Source organism: Pyrgilauda ruficollis, unplaced genomic scaffold, assembly GCF_017590135.1.
Source record: "Pyrgilauda ruficollis isolate IOZ18807 unplaced genomic scaffold, ASM1759013v1 scaffold217, whole genome shotgun sequence".
Taxonomy (NCBI): Eukaryota; Metazoa; Chordata; class Aves; order Passeriformes; family Passeridae; genus Pyrgilauda; species Pyrgilauda ruficollis.
Genome location: NW_024521095.1, coordinates 375,544 through 394,577, shown reverse-complemented (window position 1 = coordinate 394,577; position 19,034 = coordinate 375,544). Strand labels below are relative to the sequence as shown.

The 19,034-nt window shown below is 42.6% G+C and overlaps 1 protein-coding gene across 6 annotated transcripts in view; it reads left to right on the top strand.

Annotated features, from left to right (window-relative positions):
• The first annotated feature begins 72 nt into the window (after positions 1-72).
• The window catches only part of LIN54 (lin-54 DREAM MuvB core complex component), a 37,662-nt gene continuing 18,700 nt past the window's right edge, over positions 73-19,034 (top strand). For 4 of the 6 annotated variants that reach the window (XM_041468333.1, XM_041468332.1, XM_041468331.1 and 1 more), the window contains exons 1-2: positions 73-211; positions 15,869-16,599. In XM_041468333.1, coding sequence (XP_041324267.1) covers positions 15,904-16,599 — 696 coding nt within the window. In that variant the 5' untranslated portion in view covers positions 73-211; positions 15,869-15,903. Of the gene's footprint in view, positions 212-626; positions 712-8,127; positions 8,254-15,868; positions 16,600-19,034 lie in introns of those variants that run through there. The other 2 variants (XM_041468329.1, XM_041468330.1) reach the window with 2 other exon arrangements.

The following is a 19,034-nucleotide window of genomic DNA, read 5'->3' as shown; positions in this document are numbered from 1 at the left end:
GGGGCGCTGCGCCGGCGGTTGCCAGGGCGGCGCGGTATTATGGGATGCGGCGGGGGAATGGCGCGGGGCGCGTGATTTTGAACAAACGCGGCGGCGGGATCGGCGCGGGCGCGGCCGCCGCCGCCGCGGCCGCCGGGAGCGGCACCGGGGGGCGCCGGCACCGGCGAGAGGCATCGCTAGCGGAGGAAGAAGAAGAGCGCCCGCCCGCCCGGTGAGTGCGGGGGGCGGGAAAGCGGCGGCGGGAGGACAGGGAAGGGGGCGCGGGCACGGCTGACAGCCACCTCCCGCCGGGAAAGAACAGGCCCGACCTCGCCGGACCCTCTCCCCGCGGCGGGCCGGGCTCCTTGGTGGCCCCGCCGGCCTCCCCGGGATAGCGCGGACAGTCGGTCCCGGCCGCCTCTCCGCCGCGGGGGTGCCCGCCCGGCGCGTCCCCTCCCCGCCGCTGGCCGGGTCAGCTGCGCCCGGAGCCGCGGCGGAGCGGCCGGGTCACGGCGGCCCCGCGGCGCGGAGATGCTCCCCTCGGAGCGGGGTCTGCGCGGGACCCGCCGGTGCGGAAGGGGTTGGGGTTCGCGGCTCGGGGGCGGCGCCGGGGCGGGGCGGCAGGGGCAGGTGCGGCGGGGGCGGGAGCGGCGGTGACGGGCTGAAAATGGCGGATCTTTCGAAATACGGCGGCGGCCGCCGGCGCTGACGGGCCCGGGCCGCCCCCGCGAGGTGAGACCCGGCTTGGGGGCCGCGGGGGGGAGTCGGGCGGCTCCGGGGCCCGGGCTAGTCGCCGGCAGGCGCCGTTCGGGAAGACCGGGTCGCTCCCGGGGAGCCGCGGGCGCCGCGCGGGGCACGGCCGCGGGTGGGTGAGGACGGCGCGGCCGTGTCAGCGGGATGCTCCGGCTGTGCCCCGCCGGGCGGGTGCGGCGCTGCCTCAGCTCACCCCGGTGCCAGGGCGCACCTGTGGCCTGAGCGTCGCTGCCTGGCTGTGGACAGCGCCCAGCTCCAAGGGAATGTGTCTGCTTCTGGACTCCTCAGTACAAAAAAACAAGGAGCTCCTGGAGAGGGTCCAGTGGAGGCCATGAAGATGACGAGGATCTGGAGCATCTCTTGTATGAAGAGAGATTGTGGGAGCTGGGCTTGTTTAGTCTAGAGAAGAGAAGACTGATGTCATTAATGCATATAAATATCTCAAAAGCAGGAGCCACGAGGATGGTGGCAGTTTTTGGTGGTGCTCAGCAACAGGGTATGGATAAATGGCCATAAGCAAATATACAAGAAGCTTCACCTCAGTATGAGGAAGAACTTTATGTTGAGAGTGGCAGAGCACTGGAACAGGCTGCCCTGAGAGGTTGTGGAGTCTCCCTCTCTGGAGACATCTGGAACCCTCTTGACCATGGACCAGGTGTCAGCTGCTCCAAGTGGCCTTGTCTTGTCAGGGAGGTAGGACTGGAGTATTTCCAGGAGTGCATTTCCAACTTAACAATTCTGTGAATGTAGCCAGAGCATCTTTTGTGATAGCCCCAGCTTTTCCTGTTACCATCTTGCTTGTTATGACGTATATCAGGATTCAGAATGTTTTTAATTATTTGTGGCCTTGACTCTAAAGAATGTCATGTACTAATTATGTAATGCTTGATATTGAGAATTGGGGTTCTGGAAAGCCCTGTGGCATTGAGAACACAAGAAACTGTCCACTGGAACATACTGTTATCAGGATGAAAGCTCTCAGACTTAAGATGTCAGGTAAGGAAAGGACAGATATTTAAATCACCTTTCATTAGGTTCATCCTTCTGAAGAGTCCCTTGAAATATATTACAGTTACTGTAGGAAATACTGAATATAGAGAAGTAATTTGAAGTGTTCTTTGCAATGTTTACATTAAACTGGCAATAGCAGGTTACTTAATCATTGAGTGTGTGGTTATCTTCATAGTAGCTTTTGGCTTATTGGAGGCAAGAAGAATAGTAGGTTATTAGCTGAATATATTTCTTCTGTCAGTGGAATCTTTTTTGTACAATAAAATGCATTAGACTTGTCTTTTTTTTCTTTTTAAATTATTATTTGTCAAGACATGCAGTTTACGTATCTGTCTTACATGTTACATGCCTTGTCCAGAATTGCACCAAGCTAGAGAGAGATGTGTGGCTGTATACAAACAGTCTTAGGCTGGCTTGGAGATTGTGTTTGAAAACACAGCCCAGCCTCCCTATGGGATAAAAAAGTACTTCATGCTCGTAGTGATGGGGTAAGCTTCAGCAGTTTGTTATGCAAGGCTGCTTGTTCAGCTTACGTATCAAGAACTATCTGCTGATGTTTGGTTTGCTTATGCTTTGATGTCCACACTCAGATCGTTTGTAACTGAATGCTCTGAACACTTCTGTCAGAATTCTTGAGAAGTTTTAAATGCTTTCAGGTGGAGTATCTGCTAACCACAGGTGCATAAGAAGGGTGATGATGAAGAGTACTGTCAGAATTCAACCTTAGAGATGTTGTTATCTCATACACTGCAATATCTTTTATTTTAGATTTGGAAAAACTGTCAGAGCCCCTTAGGCTATTTTCCCTTACACTTGTTTGAAAAATGTTTTCACTGGGAACTAAGGTAGATTGGAGGGGGTTGTGTTTTGCTTTCTGCTTCAGCAACAAACTGTGGTTCCTTATCTGTCACTTGGTGTGGTTGTGCTTTTGTTCTCTATATCTGCTGTAGAGGTAGTGCTCACATGCTGTGAGAAGCACATCCTAATGTCCTACAGAGGTTGTACACTACAGCAGTGCAAGGGTTTTGTGGGCCCCTTCATAGCAAGTACTTAGGGGACATACTCAGAGTTCTTTAGGTATTTTATTATTATTCATAGTTTCAGGGGCTTCCAAAGAGAAATGGAAAATGTTTCTTGAATTCTTGTTTTGAAGGTTTGTGTTTTCCAGGGCCTTATATTTTAATAGCTTGGTTTTCTCAGTTGCTCAGAAAGCTGATAAGCAGCATGTGGCTTTCAGTACAGCCTGTGACTAGGCTTGCTCACCTGACAACATTAGAAGTCTGGAAAAGAATGTTCTTGCACAAGAAAGAGGGAGACTAACAGAAAAATCCCTTGATTAGTCATGGGGTGCAAAGCTACATGAAGTGGGAGATTCCCATGTTCCAGATCTGGATGTAGATTGGTAGCTCCTTAATTTGTGCATCACTGCCCTTCAGAAGCATCCTTCTGCTACTGGACGTGTTGCTGCCCACATGAGGGGTATGCCCTTAGTGTTGGGCTCTGCTTTGATCTATTGTCGTGATCTAGGTATGTACTGAACCCCCATCTTTAGGGACTGACTGTTTTGGGGTTTTTATTCCTTTGAAGTAACAGCAGTTTTTGTTACACACTCAAAAAGTCTGTCTTCCTTGGGTGAAACTTGTTTCTGTGAAGTCTTTCAGGTGTGATCCCTTGGTGCTGCTCTGGTGCTCATAGACTTTGAACAGAGCTGTCTCAGCACACTGACTCACCAGAATTTGTTTACTATTTTGTGAATTAGTTTTCTTCCTGGGTTGGACATCAGTTGGCTTGGAGAAAATGGGTTTGTGACAACCTACAGCTGGTTTTGGGTGGCTTTGCTCATGCCTGGCCCCTTCATCTGGGCTGCCCTTGCAGTTATACAGATTTTTGCTAGCACAAGGAGGGTAAATGGATGGAAACAAAAAGGCAAATGCTGAAGGTGGACAGGAGATCTTTAGCAGTAGTGCTGGCTTAGAACACACAGGGAATTGAAAGACAGGGAAAGTAATGCTGCTGCTCATGTACACACAAAGTCACAAATTTGCTGCTTGAAATGACCATTCAATAAAGGTATTGCTAGGATATTGCTCACACTAAATCCTAGGAAGTTGTAGCAGGTGCTTGTTTTATTAGTGTATAATTATCAGTTTGTTGACATATAAGGTTTTTTTAGCTTTTGCATTTCCTTTTAAAATTATAATGGAGGCATAAATTACTCAGAACATGCCAAGGGAAGAAGGGTCTCTTCACAACTGGTATGTGGACAAGTTGGTTTATTGGTTTTCTTTTCCTTGTCTAGTCTTAAAAAGAAATCAGCTAGCACCTCTATTGTAAACATGGCAGTGGAAACATGAACTTAAGCAAACTTCCCATTGGAAAAGAAATGGAACAAACCCAAAAACCTCAACTGTGTAATATAAAATTCTCATGTACATATCACTTGACAAGTGTCAGTTTAAACACGCAGGAGCTGCTAATTTGTGTGCCTTGGCCATTCTTCTGATCTGCTGCACGCCGTTGTTTGTGTGGTGTCTCAGGCAGCGAGCAGTTACTTAGCAGAGTGTAGAATAATGGGAAGGGAATGGAGTGCGTTGGTTGAGGGAATTATGGTTGCCTTGGGAACTATTTTGTGACTATAGATGGTTAATTTGTGGTAGAGGAACACCTGGTATTTTCTTAAGTATTCCTTGTAGCCGTTGGAAAAAAGACTGGATACTTCCACTGGTTATGTATTCAGCATTTGATAAGGAGTGAGGTTGAGTTTTTTTCCTTGCTATGGTTTCCCATTGATATTGTATTTAATAAACCTAGAGCCATGATCCTCTGGGAAGCATGCAGACAAATTGCCTCCATTACTTGTCTTATGTGGAGATTGGGAAAGAGAATGGAAGTTATTTTGTCTGTGTTCCACATACCTATTTTGTTACTGTGTTAAAGCTATTTACTTTCACTCTGCTATTACATATGCAAACATGGTGAGATTGCAGTCTTAGATGATTAATTTTTCCACTTACTCTTGTTAATCATAGCTTCCTCATGGATTCGTCTTTTTCTGGTTTCATGACACGCATTTTGTTAAAGCATTTCTAGCTCAGTAAGCTTAAACAAAAGCCTCTCTGTTGAAAAAACAGTGCTGAGTGATTTTGTAATTCTTTGTTTTATGACAAAACAAACTTTTCAGTTTTAGAGATAAAACATAGAGTGTCAGAGAGAGTAAGAAAATGGGGAATGCCTAAGATGAATGACACTATTTTACCCATTACTGGAAAAAATAGCAAAATTGAAGAATGGCAGTTAATTAGGAGAAATATAGTACAGCAAGATCACCTGCATGCAATTGTGCTCTTTCCTTTGACAATATGCCAGCAGAGCAGGGTGAGTCTTGATTATACATATACTTCTGTGGAGGCTTTTCTAACGAATGAATGAAAGCATGTCTGGTGTCAATAGTTTCTTAAGAACTGCATTTCCTATTTTTTTTGTGTTCTTCTTTTTGAATTTCAGTTGCCTGGAATAGTTGATGTGCTTGTTTGTATTTGTGAAAAAGGGATGAGAGAACACAGCAAATAAGGAGATTACCTAGCCTGTTCTTTAGTTTGTTTTGCTTGTAAAATGACCCAATAAAAGGATTTGTTTCTCTAAGATTTATTTGTTTTCCCCTTGAAATCAACTTAGGCAAACAAGTGACCTTCACTTTCTAAAGTGTGACTTGATTCTATTTTGCATAGGTAGGTAGGTGTTCTAGATCCTTTGCACTAGCAAGCAGTCAAGACTCTCTGGGAACTATGAAACTTGTGCTGTTATACATTGATCTTTTCTTAAAATAAGTTTTCTCTTTGCTGGGAGAATGCCTGGACCATTAAATGACCAGTGGATGTTTTTCCATTTGCAGAGATTAGTTTTGGTGCCAGTAGTGTGAACTGGCGACACTGCAATGACCAGCAAGGCTGCAGTCAGTTTTCCACTCAATCATATTGGCAAAGTTTGTCACTCCTGTTTCTTGTGGATAAAAAAAATGTGGGTTTCCCCAGGAGAGAAGCAGAAAATAGGCAAGAGGGACGCCACTTGTGAATTTTTACCATTGCTACTGGAATGACTGGGAAAAATAAGAGCTCATTCTTTGTTGAACAGGAAGGTGAGTTTTGGTGTTATGTCATCAAAAAGAAATAGATTGAATAAAAGGTTTTGATAAGTTGAATGTCCTGGATTCTTAACAAAAATTATTAACAACATTGATAAATGCAGATGCTACAGAATTTTGTGGAAAGACATCCCGTAGTTATTTTCAAGTTCTATTTCTGCTGCTGGGTTGGTTTCAGTGGACTCTACAGTTTGACACAGAGCTGTTTGGGTGTGTGTCCTGTGCTGGATTGTGGGAGAATTTACAGAGTGACAGCCTCTGGTTCAGGTGTGTCCAGCTCTTTGTGGGTGTGTGGTGCTGTTCACTGTGCAGTGATGAACTAGGGCAGCTGAGTCACACAGAGAACCTGCCGAGCTGCAGGTCAGCTCCAGTGTCCTGTTGTATGTTAATCACTGTTAATCTCCAGTCCTCAAAATTATCAACTGACAAAAGCTGTCAAAAAAAAAAAAAAAAAAAAAAGTTGGCAAAAGCTGTGTTTGTATACACAAGTTGGTTTTAGATGTAATAAAGAGCTAGATCTTGATACATGAAAAAAGCCAAACGAGTTTTTCAGTGGAAAGATAGAGTTAAGGCTTTGTGTACTGTTGTTTCTTCACTTAGTAAGTCTGAGAAGGAGATGAACATTCTGGATCTGTGTCAGCTTGGGCAGTGTAGTGGTGACTTGTCCAACGGGTGGTTGAGCATGTTTGGTATGAAAATCAAATTTGGAAGGGTGTCCTTAAGGACAGATTTGGGGCTTTTCTCAAGTCCTGCTGCTTGAGTAGGGTGGGTGTTAGGAAAGGGTTTCTCCCACAGAGAGTGATTGGGCAGTGGAATAGACTTCCCAGCGAGCAGCATGGAGAGTGCATCCAAAGAACTCTTCTTCCTAAGCGTCCTTGGCATATTGTGTGGAATAACGCTTCTCCAGGGGTAGAGTAAGATACAGTGTTGATATCTTGCCGTGTCACTTTCAGCATATTGAAAACAAAGGTTGTAAAGAGATACAGTGTAGTCCTAGTCACTGAAATGTTTCTGGCTAGTCCTGTTTCTTAGGTTTTTGGAGGTTTTTGAAATGCTTATCCAAAGCTGTTGGTTTTCTTACCTACAGCTAATGAAACTTAGGAGTTTGTGTTTCAGAAGCTCTTCAACTTGTTGTGTTACAACACATGAGACTTCAGAGGTCTGAGCAGCCTGCATTTGAAGTGACCCACATGGTACTGGAGCAGGGATGAAGATTCCATAGAAATTCCTATTTCTCCTGTTGAATTGATCTCAACTCAAAATCTTAATGTGGAGTTTCATTCCACAAAGGTCAGTCAGCTATTGCACAGTCCTAGTGATTTAACTAAGTTTTCCCAAAAGGAATACAGAGGTGCTTTATCTAGAGATTGAAGTGGGAAGGAGGTGTTAATAGTGGTTTTCTTGAATGAGGGAATCTGAATGCAGTCCTGGTTTGCCTGCAGGTGAGCTATTTATCTTCTGCTCAGCCCTTCTGCAAGTGAATATATTCTGTACTTGTGGAGTGCTGTCATGTTTAAAGCTGGTAGAACTACGGAGATTGCAGCTAGAAGTACGTTTTCCTGCAAATCACTGCAAAGTAACTGTTTGGATTATCTGTATTTTTGTTTTAATGCTCCACTTGAGTCAAAAATGAAGAAAGCCAACCTAGATAAGTTTAAAAAGCGGTAGTGACCATAGCAGCTTTCACTGCTGTTCAAATCTTGACAACACTACTTTTAAAGCATGGCACTTTATCTTAAGGTTTTTCTCTGGTTTTAATTTCTGTGGTGTTCTAACTTTGAAAAGGATCATGATTGCATGAGACACATAAGGAATTAAGCTTTTAGGGCAAAATTTCCTGTGCCATTTTAGCATATTTTTTTTAGTTAAATACTTCACTGAAATCAGTGTTGTGGCAGGGGGGTTTTGTTTCAGTTAGAATGAACTTCATGTATTGTACCTAATTGGGCAGTGCTAGTGTAGTGTAGGTGAGATGCACTTGGGTCATCATTGTGCTTCCCAGTTGGCAGAGTCTCAGTAAAATTGGTAGGTTACAATTCTGTTGTGATGAACTCTTGTTCATAAATACAGCTCTAAAATATATTCTTGCTGAAATTGCTGGCAGCAGGCCTGATCTTAAGGGTGTGCAATGTGATAACACCTGTTAAAAGTCCATGGGGAACTTGATATCAAGCCTGTGGTGGTAGTTTTCACACTTGTTGTTCAGCGTGTTCTTGGTGTGATATTGCTGTGTCTTCTGAATTCTTCTGTAGCCTCACATTCAAGGGGTGTCTGGAATTTGGAAAGCAAGACCATTATTTCAAGCTGTATATGGAAGACAAAAATCTGCATTTTTTGGGGCCTAGTGATAAGTACTGCTCACATTTCAGGTTTGTTTGGTTTTTGGTTTTTTATCAGTCAAACTAAGTTCACTACTTGTTTATTCAATGTAACTTTAGATTTGTAATGCCTTACTATTGGCCTACTAAACACGGCAAAAAATTAAATTACCTGAAGTTATTTTAAGGTTTTCTACTTTTGGCCTCATCCCAAAGTTTGTATGGAACATAAGGTTAGAAGCACTTGATTAAATGTGAAGGCCCTGGAATCCACAAACCCAGAATTTGGATTGTTCGCTGTAGTGAACACCTTCAGAACGTATTTAGGTGGTTGTAGCACCTGTACAGTTCTGTGTTTCACCTCTTGTGCTATGGCATGTTTTGAAAATGACTGAAACTGGCATGCAAACCAAGGGAAGGGTAAAGGGGAATGTTCTTATTTTTAGTTTTTATTTTATTTTTAGTTTGCCTAAAGCTCTGCTTGAAAGTAGAACATTGTTTCCCATTACAGAAGGCAATCTGAACTGCTTTGAAGTATTCTGCTGCATGGAATGTTATTTCCAGTACTTCCCTGGAAAGTTGCTGTGAGTGAGGTGTGTGGTAAACAAGCAGCAAGTTAACTAATGACTGAGTGCTTGGGATTTTGTTGTGTTTTGTTCAGTAATACTGCTCAGTACCTCTCAACAGCTGGAATGTTCTTCCTTAATAATCTTCTTTTGTCATAGGTAGTACCTTTGGGCAATGTAGTATTTTCTTGTGTTGGAAAGGGGGTTGTCCAATCCAGAGCTAGATATCACAGTGTTTTGAAATACTGGTTTTCTAGGAAACAATGCACTCACTTGTACGTGTAACATAATTCAACCATTTGCAATTTGTATGACATGCTGCTTTTATTGAAAACTTAGTTAAAGCTTTTTTTTCTTTTTCTTTCCACCTTCCATTTTGCCTGAAAGGCTTTGGCTCATGGGGATTTTTAGTTGTGTACTCTTTCTTAGGTCTCTGTTAGTTTAATTGTAAAAATTGCTTTTGTACTTGGTGTATAATTGAATTTCTGTGGTAGCATGCTGAGATTCCTTCTATGTGAGAAATAGTTTTGATGTGAAGAAAACAGCTATAAGTCACAGGATAGTGAGTCTTAAAGTGTATTTGTAGCAACTGTTGTGGTGAAGGAAGAAGATGCATTTGTATAAAACATTTCTATTTTGAAGACAGTAAGACACAAATATTTTTGAAAAGTTTATTTTTCTTTCCTTTACAGGCTGTATGCAAAGAACAACATTACTTTCTTCCTCTGTGTATTGGGTTTTTTGGGCAGGAGTGGGTGCTCTTTGTGTTTTAAGTGTTCTTGTCAATATTTTGTACTATTATCTGGTAATTTTAGCAGCATGGAGAGTTTAGTAACTTTTCCATGGTTGAATAATTGCAACATGCTTTATTCCCCACCATCTCAAGGGCTGGAAGATGAGGAAGAGGAAGAAGAGTGGGTGAATGAATTGCTGCTGCAATACAGTGTTTCCACTGGATTGTACTTAAATTGTTGCAGCTTCCTGCTCCTTGCAGAATCCTGGAATGGTTGGGGTTGGAAGGGACCTCTGGAGATTTAGTCTAACAGAACCTAGGGCAAGCTACATGTTTGTGTGTGGGTGGGTTTCTGCAGAAAAGGACACTGCAGCCTCTCTGTGCAGCAGTTCTAGACAGTGACCCCACTGCTCCTAACTCACCCCAGAATGCCGTTGGCCTTCTTGGCTAGAGGGGCACGCACTGCTGGCTTGCATAGAACTTCTGCCCTGGAACTCCCAGCTCCTTCTCCACAGAGCTGCTTTCCAGCGGGTCAGCACCCAGCCTGTACTGATGTGCGGGATTATTCCTCAGCAGGTGTAGGACCCTGCACTTACTTTTGATGAATTTTATTAGGTTTCTCTCTGTCCAAGTCTCACTGAATTGTAGCACAACCTCTTGATGTATTAGCCGTGCCTCCCAGTTTTGAATCATCCACAGACTTGCTGAGGATGCACTGTGTCCATTCATCCAGATCATTTAGCAAGTTCAGCAGGACCAGACCCAGTACTGACCCCTTGGAGAGCACTGCTGGCTGCAGGCCTCCAACCAGACTCTGCTCCAGATCACAACCCTCAGTTTCCCTCTTCTGACAACTTTCATTTCAAACCCTCCTCACCATCCAGACAAGCCTATGGACAAAGATATCTTTCCTTTCTCTGTCAGATGGATCCCCTCGTCCCTCACAGACCAGGTTTCTGAAGCGAGTGCCATGGTCTGAGCACCCAAACCTCTGCTGGTGGCAAAGGGGGTAGCTGGGGCTGCCTAGCTCCAGCATCTTTCCTGCTGTGATAGGTGTTTCCTCTTCAGTCTGCAGAGCAGTGAAGCAGTTTGGCAGGGGCACCTCAGCTTTTGGGAGAAGTCTCTTTCTCCTGCCAGTCCTTGCTGTTGCAAGCCTCCATTCTTCAGCATTATTTCCCCTGTCCCTTCTGGGTGTGCTGGTGGGCGAGTTTTTGGCTCTTTTCCTGTGGACTGTGAGTCTCCTGCAGCCTGTGCTTGGAACCAGCCATCCAACTGTTTCCTACCACCTGCTGCAGGAGATCCAACATCTGGGCACAGCTTTTGCAGACAGGCCTGCTACCTGTCCCTGCCCTGGCAGAAAGGTCTAGGCACTGGCACTTGAGGGCTGGGCATTTCAAATTCCTTAATCTCTAATTATTAAGGTCCCAAAAAATCGGATTTTTTCAGCTCAGCAACCTTCAGGAGTTTAAATATCTGCCAGGATTGGAGAGAGCAGATAAGCAGAAGCTGAAAAATTTGAAAAGCCTTTATGCAACTAAAATGTGGTTGGTAGCATCTCATGCTTCTCACTTAAATCATCAAGGATCCATTCTGTATTTCCCCTTTTTTCCCCATGTTCTTGCCTTTGTTCTAATGAATGGACTTAGGAACGAAATATATTATGTTTTTAAACCTTTGCTACATAAGGTATAAATATGCCAATTTTATTAACGTAACCATGTAATGTGGGATTTTTGAGTTTTAAAGTCCTCAAATCTGAGCCATAGCCTGCCTGCTGGTGGTCTTCTGCTGCGCCTTGATTGCAAAGAGAAGAGATGGTATTGGCACATTTTTGTCTCAGCTATGGAAAATCCAAATGCTACCCCTTTTGTGCTGACCGACTGTTGATCCTGCTTTCTTTTATATTCATTTTCATTAGAGTCCACTGTACTTGCAGTGAACAATTACTTGTTAGGTTGTCCACTCTTACTTTTCTGCCATTCATCTAACTCAGCTTTTCAGCCTCATTCTCCCCTTTCTTGAGGGCAAGCTTCATCTTTCTTCTTCATACTTCTTTTTAAGGGTTTCTGCACAGTTTTAGCTCAGAAGCTGAAAATATTTGCTCTTGCTGTCTCTTAAGGGTGCTACTCTTAAGTGTATCTGTCCCAGCTTTAAAGAACTACTAACAGATGCTGCTGTATCTGGCAATGATACTTAGTTTCACTTAGCGTTTTCCTGCTAGTCCCAAGAGAATCCCTGATGCTTCAGGGATACATTAGATGTGTTGCATTTATGAGGCTTTTGATTTTGGGTGGCGTGGGTTTGTTTTGTACTTCAAAAGGTGTTCATATAAAAGCTGTTACTGATTTGGTTTCCTTCTTTTCTGGTGAAAGTGACACTTGAGAATTTGGTTAAAAAATGAGCATTGCCAGTGACTCAAGGCAGGTCTGGCCAGAGTTCCTAGATGTGTTGGGCTACACCAGACTGTTCCCAAGGCTGGGCACCGCCAGGCCAGCAGCCACAAATGGGGATGAGTGCCTTGGCCCTCTGTTCTCTTGTCATGTCCTTGCTGACATGCATCACCTTCCAGGAGTTCAAGTAAAGCTGGTCTCAGCAGCCTTGTTTCTGTATAATCTGCATTTATGAATGTGTTTTGCTTGTAGTACGTAGCCTTGCTGGTGGTTTTGTAACCTGTCACCCTACTCGAACTGCTCATGGTTGCTGGCAGGAGGGTTGGCTATTCTTAGTGAAATGGAGACGTTTCTGCATGTAATAAAATGCAGTTATTGTAAAGTACAAGACATTTTTATGTCTTGCATTTTGTTTACTTCTTTGTAGATCACTGTGCTTAATTATATTGATTTTTTTTAAATTATTTTCCTGTTTAGTGTGCTGTTCTGGTATTTTATTAACAAAGATGTTGATATGATTGATCTCAATACTTTTAACAGAGTTTCTTAGAGATTTTCCAGTGACATGCTAGTGGTGGAGAAAAATTATCAAAATTCACAGATATCTGTCAGACACCATTCTGTATTTTTGCCTACAATCCTGATCTTCTTTATCATCTTCCTTACAAATCTTCTTTATCCTTTACACCATCATAGATATATTTTTCTTCCTGAATATCAAGAACAGGAATCTGTTTTATGAGTAAGATGATCACAGGTGGTTTGCTCACACTGAGTTTGTTCCCTTCCTTCTCCTTACTGTACCTAGCACTTTCCAAAGTTGTTGGTCCAGGACTTTGCTGACAATATGCTTTAGTCTCTAACTTTTTTTTCTGTGTTTGGCTAGTTGGGCTAGCTAGTTCTGAGCTAGCTCTGTTTACAAATCTTCATTATGTGAATTTTTTGGTGAACTTTTATTTAATTGTATGACCACTATTTTTTAGGCTAAAATTATCTGTTTAGTAATCTGAACCTAGGATATTTCTGAATTTCCCAGTCTGAAGCTTAAACACTTGCTTGGTCTAGATTGCTTTTATCCTTCAGGCTTTGAGTAAGCACATAGTGATGCATCTTTTCAAAGGGTTGTAGTTAGAGCTTGTGCATTCAGTACTCAAAACGTAGCTGCTTAAGTGAAGGAAACTTTCAAGGGTTTAAATAGTTAAAACGATTTGCCACCCTTTGTTGATCTCAAGGCTGTTAGGATCTTAAAGAGGTTGGCATGCTTTTACTGTTGGTAATCACTTTAGTAGAGGAGCTGGAAAAATGGAAACTGTATAAAAGCATTAGTAAAAAATAAACAGCTGAACTGTTGAGAAATCCTGGCTAGATACCAAGAAGTAAAAATCTGCAGGGATATTGAAGTTGCCTTTGACAGCAGCCTCTGGTATAGCCAGGATGAAATTTTCATTATTGCTTTTCATGTATCTATTCCAGTTATGTCCAACCTGCAGTGAAGAAATAGAGCCAGTGGGTTGTGTTGTGGTTCTTTTTTGCTGTTGTTGAGCACACTAGCCTGTAATGGAAGCTAAGTTTAAAATTACCTGATAACTGCAAAATCTTCCTATGTGATTGCCATAAGTTGTTAATCCAGTAACTATGAATAATGTTTCTTTCCTTTTCACTTCTCTGTTTCATCTGATTCCAGACTAGATGTGATATGTTTCTTTTTCTTCTGCATTCTGACTTGCCGTGGTTAGTTTGGACTCAAAATGCTGTTTAAAAGCCTGATTCCATGTATTTTAATATAAATATGCTTTCAACTAGATATAGGTATTTAATAAGCACTTACTACTTTGTAACATAACCAAATGCAAATAACTGATGCAAATAACTGATGAACTATAAAACTATGTAGATATATTTAAGTATTTTATGATCATACTGTTAAAAGATGCTAAGAATGGCCTTTCTTCTTGGGAAAACCATGTACAAATGGAAACCAAAAGCAAGTTATTTAAAACTATTTATAATTACAGAGTGAGGTGGTTTTCCCGGTGTCTGATTTAGATGATTCTCTCCTTTTCTAACTTGGTGGCAATCATTACATGGATTGTACTTGACACTAGGAGTCTTAACTTCTGGATCCAAACCCTATGTGCATATCAGTATAGAACAGGATGATGCTTTGAGGTTGGTGGTTTGGTGGTTGATGATGGTTTGAGGTTTATTTTTTTTGTGTCTGAAATAGTTTGAAGTTTTACTGTCTGAGCCGCAAGCCTTTGCAAGTTGCTGAGGTGACAGTCAAGTGACACAGCTCAGAAGACCTAGTGACCTGAACATATACTGTTTGTAAAAACAGTCTACTTTTGAGTAATCATCTATGCAGTTAACCTATTTGACTTTAAGGCAGCAATATGATACTATTACTAATGTGTCCCTCGGAGCTGGCTGTTTTGTCTAGGGCTGCTTACCAGGGCTGGCATCACTGTGCAGGCATTACTGTGGGACAAATGCTTTCCACAGGAGGTATTTTTGGCAGTGACATAAGATAATTTTGTATCTTTAAATGCCTGCCAATAAGTGAGCCCTGACTTCGACTGTCAGTGCAGTTCTTTCAGAGCTCAGGCTTCTTGAGTGTCAGGGCAGTTTGGTCTGGCTGGCACTCTGAGGTGAGGGGGGTCAGAGTGGCACCCTTGGCAATCATGGAGGCCAGGACTGCTCCAGCGTAGTCTGGAGCTCAGCATGGGAACTGTGTAATTCTAGCAGGGCTTTTTTCCCCAATCCTTCCACCTTGTGGGTGAAATGCAGCTGTTCTGTGGTTAGCTGCTGTACAAAACGGGCCCACGATTCCAGAGGAAATAATGTCACCCCCGCATTTGGTCAGTGTTTTCACTGGCACGGTTCCTCATGAATTAGTATTAAAACTCAGCTCTGCTTTTCCTAGCAAATAGGAAACAGAATTTGCGAGGGTTTTATCCCCTTGAGCTTATAATTAGTACTCAGGAGCATGTAGGCAGACCCACGTGGTGTGCTCACCCATCCGGGGCCCAAGTGTGCTCATGGGGTCAGCAAGTGCAGAAAATGCCTTATTAAGCTGATCTGTTTTCAGACTCTTGACACTGATACAGCTTTAGGGGAATGGTGCAGTGTGACCATTTCCAGCAATGTCTGTAGGGTTTCTCAAGTGGAAGTGATTCTGGCTTTGAATCTTGCTGCAGGGGTTTGTTTAATATATAATTTGGGTGCTCTTAAAAAAATTCCTTTTATTTTTCATACGGTGTGTTATTTGTTTTGTGTTTAGAACACCTTTCAAATTAATTATGAATTTGTGTGTTATATTTTCTGGTGAGTATTGAGGTAAAAAAATTACTGAGCTCTTCTTTTCATAGCCAGCATCAAGGGATTATCTCTTCATCTTGTGAGTGGCAGAGCTTTGGCTTGATCCTGTGGTAGGTGTCTGCTGATTGAGCTTTTGGGGTTGTTTAAGTCCATCACTAAACAGTCATTTGTTTTTCTGAGATTTCCAAAATGAAAATTTGGCAAGAATGTTACCTCTGGTATGGATAACAAGTCTCTTGAGCAAAATAACCTGTAATCAATGTTGGCATGTATGAGAAGACATCATCATCTGTTAGATTTTTTTAAAGCTGTTTAATTCTTGCTTTATACTTCAGTGAATTTAAATATCTGTGCCCATATTTTCAGGGGGGAAGCACTGCTTCTTTGTGTACTGTGGTGTACAGTGGACTGGTAATGCCTTTATTTTACTTCAGTGAATGATATTGTAAAGGTGTGATGTAAGTTATTACTAAGACTAAATTCAGCTTAGTATGTTACATTTTGATAACAGGTTTTTTTCCCCATGATAACCCTCCTGTGCATGCACAGTACTTTCAGTCTGAAAAATTTTGACTGTATTTTCTTCTTTGGTAATATTATTCATAAAGCTTTGAAAGTATGTGTTTTCTGGAAGCCAATAACTTTTTAAAATATTGCAGTACCTGCTCCGGCCATCACTGCCACAGCTACTAAAATGGAGGTGGTTTCAGCAGAAGTCAACAGCTTGCTCCCTGAGGAAATCATGGACACCGGCATAACTCTGGTGGAGGATGACAGCATCGAGGCTGTTATCGTGTCGTCGCCGATGGGAGGAGAGTCTATTCCCATGGAAACAGAACTGGAAGAAATAGTGAACATAAGCACCACCAGCGACTCCTCAGCCACGACCACAGCCACGGTCACCACGGAATCAGTTCCTGCGCCCAGCAGCCACACAGGAGATGCTGCACTGACCACCACAGCCCCAAGCCCTGATGTGAATGCAGCTGTAAAGCCTGCCTTTCCAGGTGGCCTCCATAAACTTGGTGCTCAGACCCCTGTCACTATCTCAGCTAATCAGATTATTCTGAACAAGGCCACTGATATTAAAATAGGCAGTCAGAGTATTAAACCAGATGGGCAAAAGCTGATTGTGACAACTTTGGGCAAGTCTGGCCAGCCTATTGTTTTAGCATTACCCCACAGCCAGCTCCCACAGTCGCAGAAGGCCGTGTCCCAAGCCCAGGGTGGAGACTCCAAGGTACAAGGCCAGCAGATCAAAGTTGTCATTGGAGGTCGGTCGGAAGTGAAACCTGTTGTGGGTGTCTCAGCTTTGACACAGGGAAGTCAGCTGATAAACACTGCGGCCCAGCCCTCTGTCTTGCAGTCCCAGCAAGTAAAAACAGTACAGGTAAAATGAGTTATGCTGATGAAACATCTTAAAACCAGTTCTGTTGCTGCAGTTGTTGTCTGTTTCCTGCACTGATTGACACACTGTTGCTTTCAGCCTTTGCATTTATTCTTTGTATTAAAAAAAATGCAATGCTGCTCTTAGCCCATGCTTTCATCTGTGGATGCGTTTGCCATTTTATGCTGTTTGCCTCTAGCTACTGTCTAGAAGCTTAGGGTTTGCCTCAGAGAAAGTGAACTATTCAGTAAACTGAAGATAATTTTCTCATTATTTTAATTTTATAAAAATAAATTATACATACTTTCAGGAAGACTGAATTCAACTTTATATGCCTGTTGTTGTTTATATTCGAAGTATACACTCCTTTATGGAAGAGTAGCTTCTACCTGTTACGTTCAGTTTGTTTAAAAAAACTCTCTGAAAAATCTTCTAGCATCTGAAAAAGAACAGAAGGGTGTATCTTGTCTGACTCTAATTATCTAAAGCTGAACATTCAAGGTTTTGTTCCCAATCTCTGGCATGGCTCTTGAGATATTTGAAACCACAGAGAATCTGCTTGGATCTGAAAAAGTGTTGAAAAGACTTGGGTTATGACCCAAAGGGTCTGATTCTCATCTTTTATGTGGCAGAACTAAATGTGAGTGACTTTGTTCTGTTGGCAGTGAGGCAGAAATAAGACTACTTAAAGTGAAGGACAAGTAGAACTCAGTGCAGGGTATAATGGAAAAATATTTATTTTACTGTTAAAATGAAATGAGAAATTAAACTCTTAAATATGCTATTAAAAATAATCATCTGCACATAAAAGTGACAACATTTAAAAAATTTTATTAGCCAAATGTTCCTTTATTAGTATTTCATGGCAGGTGAATAAGATAAATTCTGGATATTTTCTTTAAAGTTGCAGATGATTCCTGCACCAATTACTTTCTCCTTTTTTTCTTGCTACATCATACCTGGAAACATATTTAATAATGGCCATTTGAAACATAAATTATTGTCACTATAGTTTTCAAGAAAGTCTCTGCTCTTTATTCATCATAGGAACATTTAAGAGCACATCAGTTGCTGTTACTTGGCTTCATTATTCACTGCCTAGTGACAGGTACAGGAAACTGGGGAGAACGACTTAGCTGTGATGTGGTTTTTCCTTGCATGAGATGATTTGTGCTGTCAGGGACTGAAATCAGCAGCTTGGCCATCGACCTCTGAGATTTGCCATTGGGAATTCTACACGTTCCTTAGCAAAAGCTCTTACTGATGGACTTGCATCTGTTTTTAAATCTAGTTAATTGCAGTTTGGGTAAATTTATTTCCTTGTGGTTTCTTTTTGCTAAGCATTGGTTCCCTTTGCAAAACAGATTGATTTTTTAGCACTTGACATTCCTTTTTTCCCACAAGGAGAGGAGGAAGTAGAAATGAAAAGCAAGAAGACAAGATTAGCACCCGATATTGCAGGGGAAGTGATTGCATTAGCACTTCATAGACAGTGCTTTTCCCTGTAGAAAATTTCTGAAGTATCAGAGTGACGTATGAGGCTGGGTAAGAGATTCTGGCTCTACTCTGCCCTGAATGACAGGGGAGATAACCCACACCTTGAGTCCCTATCTTAGAAAATGAAGTGATTCTTTTACCCCATCACCCTGAACAAGCCCCTTACGCTTTCGGTGAGTGGAAAAGGAGGCTGTGAATGCCTCCCTGAACTCCCCGTGGGTCTTGTGTCATTTATCTCCTGTGAATCAGGTATTTCAGAGGGAGGGCAGCACAAGACTTTGACTTGGTGCTGAGAATGAACTGGTACAGATTAGATGACAAAGAGCTCTTATCAGTTCTTGTGGTCACTATCATAAAGGCTTTGCATATCATTAGAGAAACTCAATTGCCTTGACATCTAATCTAATCTTGTAATCTAATTGTGATAGTTGAAGTCTCAGCACCTGAAGCATAATTGGTAGGGTTCAGCAAAATGTTTCTTGGAATTTGACTCCTTCGCTTACAGCTCTAGATGTATGAGACTGAGAGGTGTTAAGTGTGGCAGGGCCTTTGGCCTCGTCGATATCCAGAGGTTAATTACTGTCCTTATAGCAGCTTGTCCTGATTTAGCTGAAACTAGTGCCATGGATGTGTGGGAAAAAACTGCTGGGCAAGTACATCTGCTTTCAGCCGGTGGCTCCTGCCTGCCTACAGCCTTAAAAGTGGTAGTGTGCCTGCTGCTCTGCTGCTTTAGTCCAGGTTTATTAAGCAGGAGTTTGGCCTTGCACGTGACTCTGAACCAGGTGTCCAGACATATCACCGTGGCTGCTGTTAAGTCTGCCTTGGGCTTGTTTTGTGTGGTAACTGGCTCTGGTTTTAACAGCGTCCATAGCATTGTTGCTACCATGGCAAGGCACCTACTGAGCCATCATTGTGGCTTTATTTCATCATTGAAAAGGGAC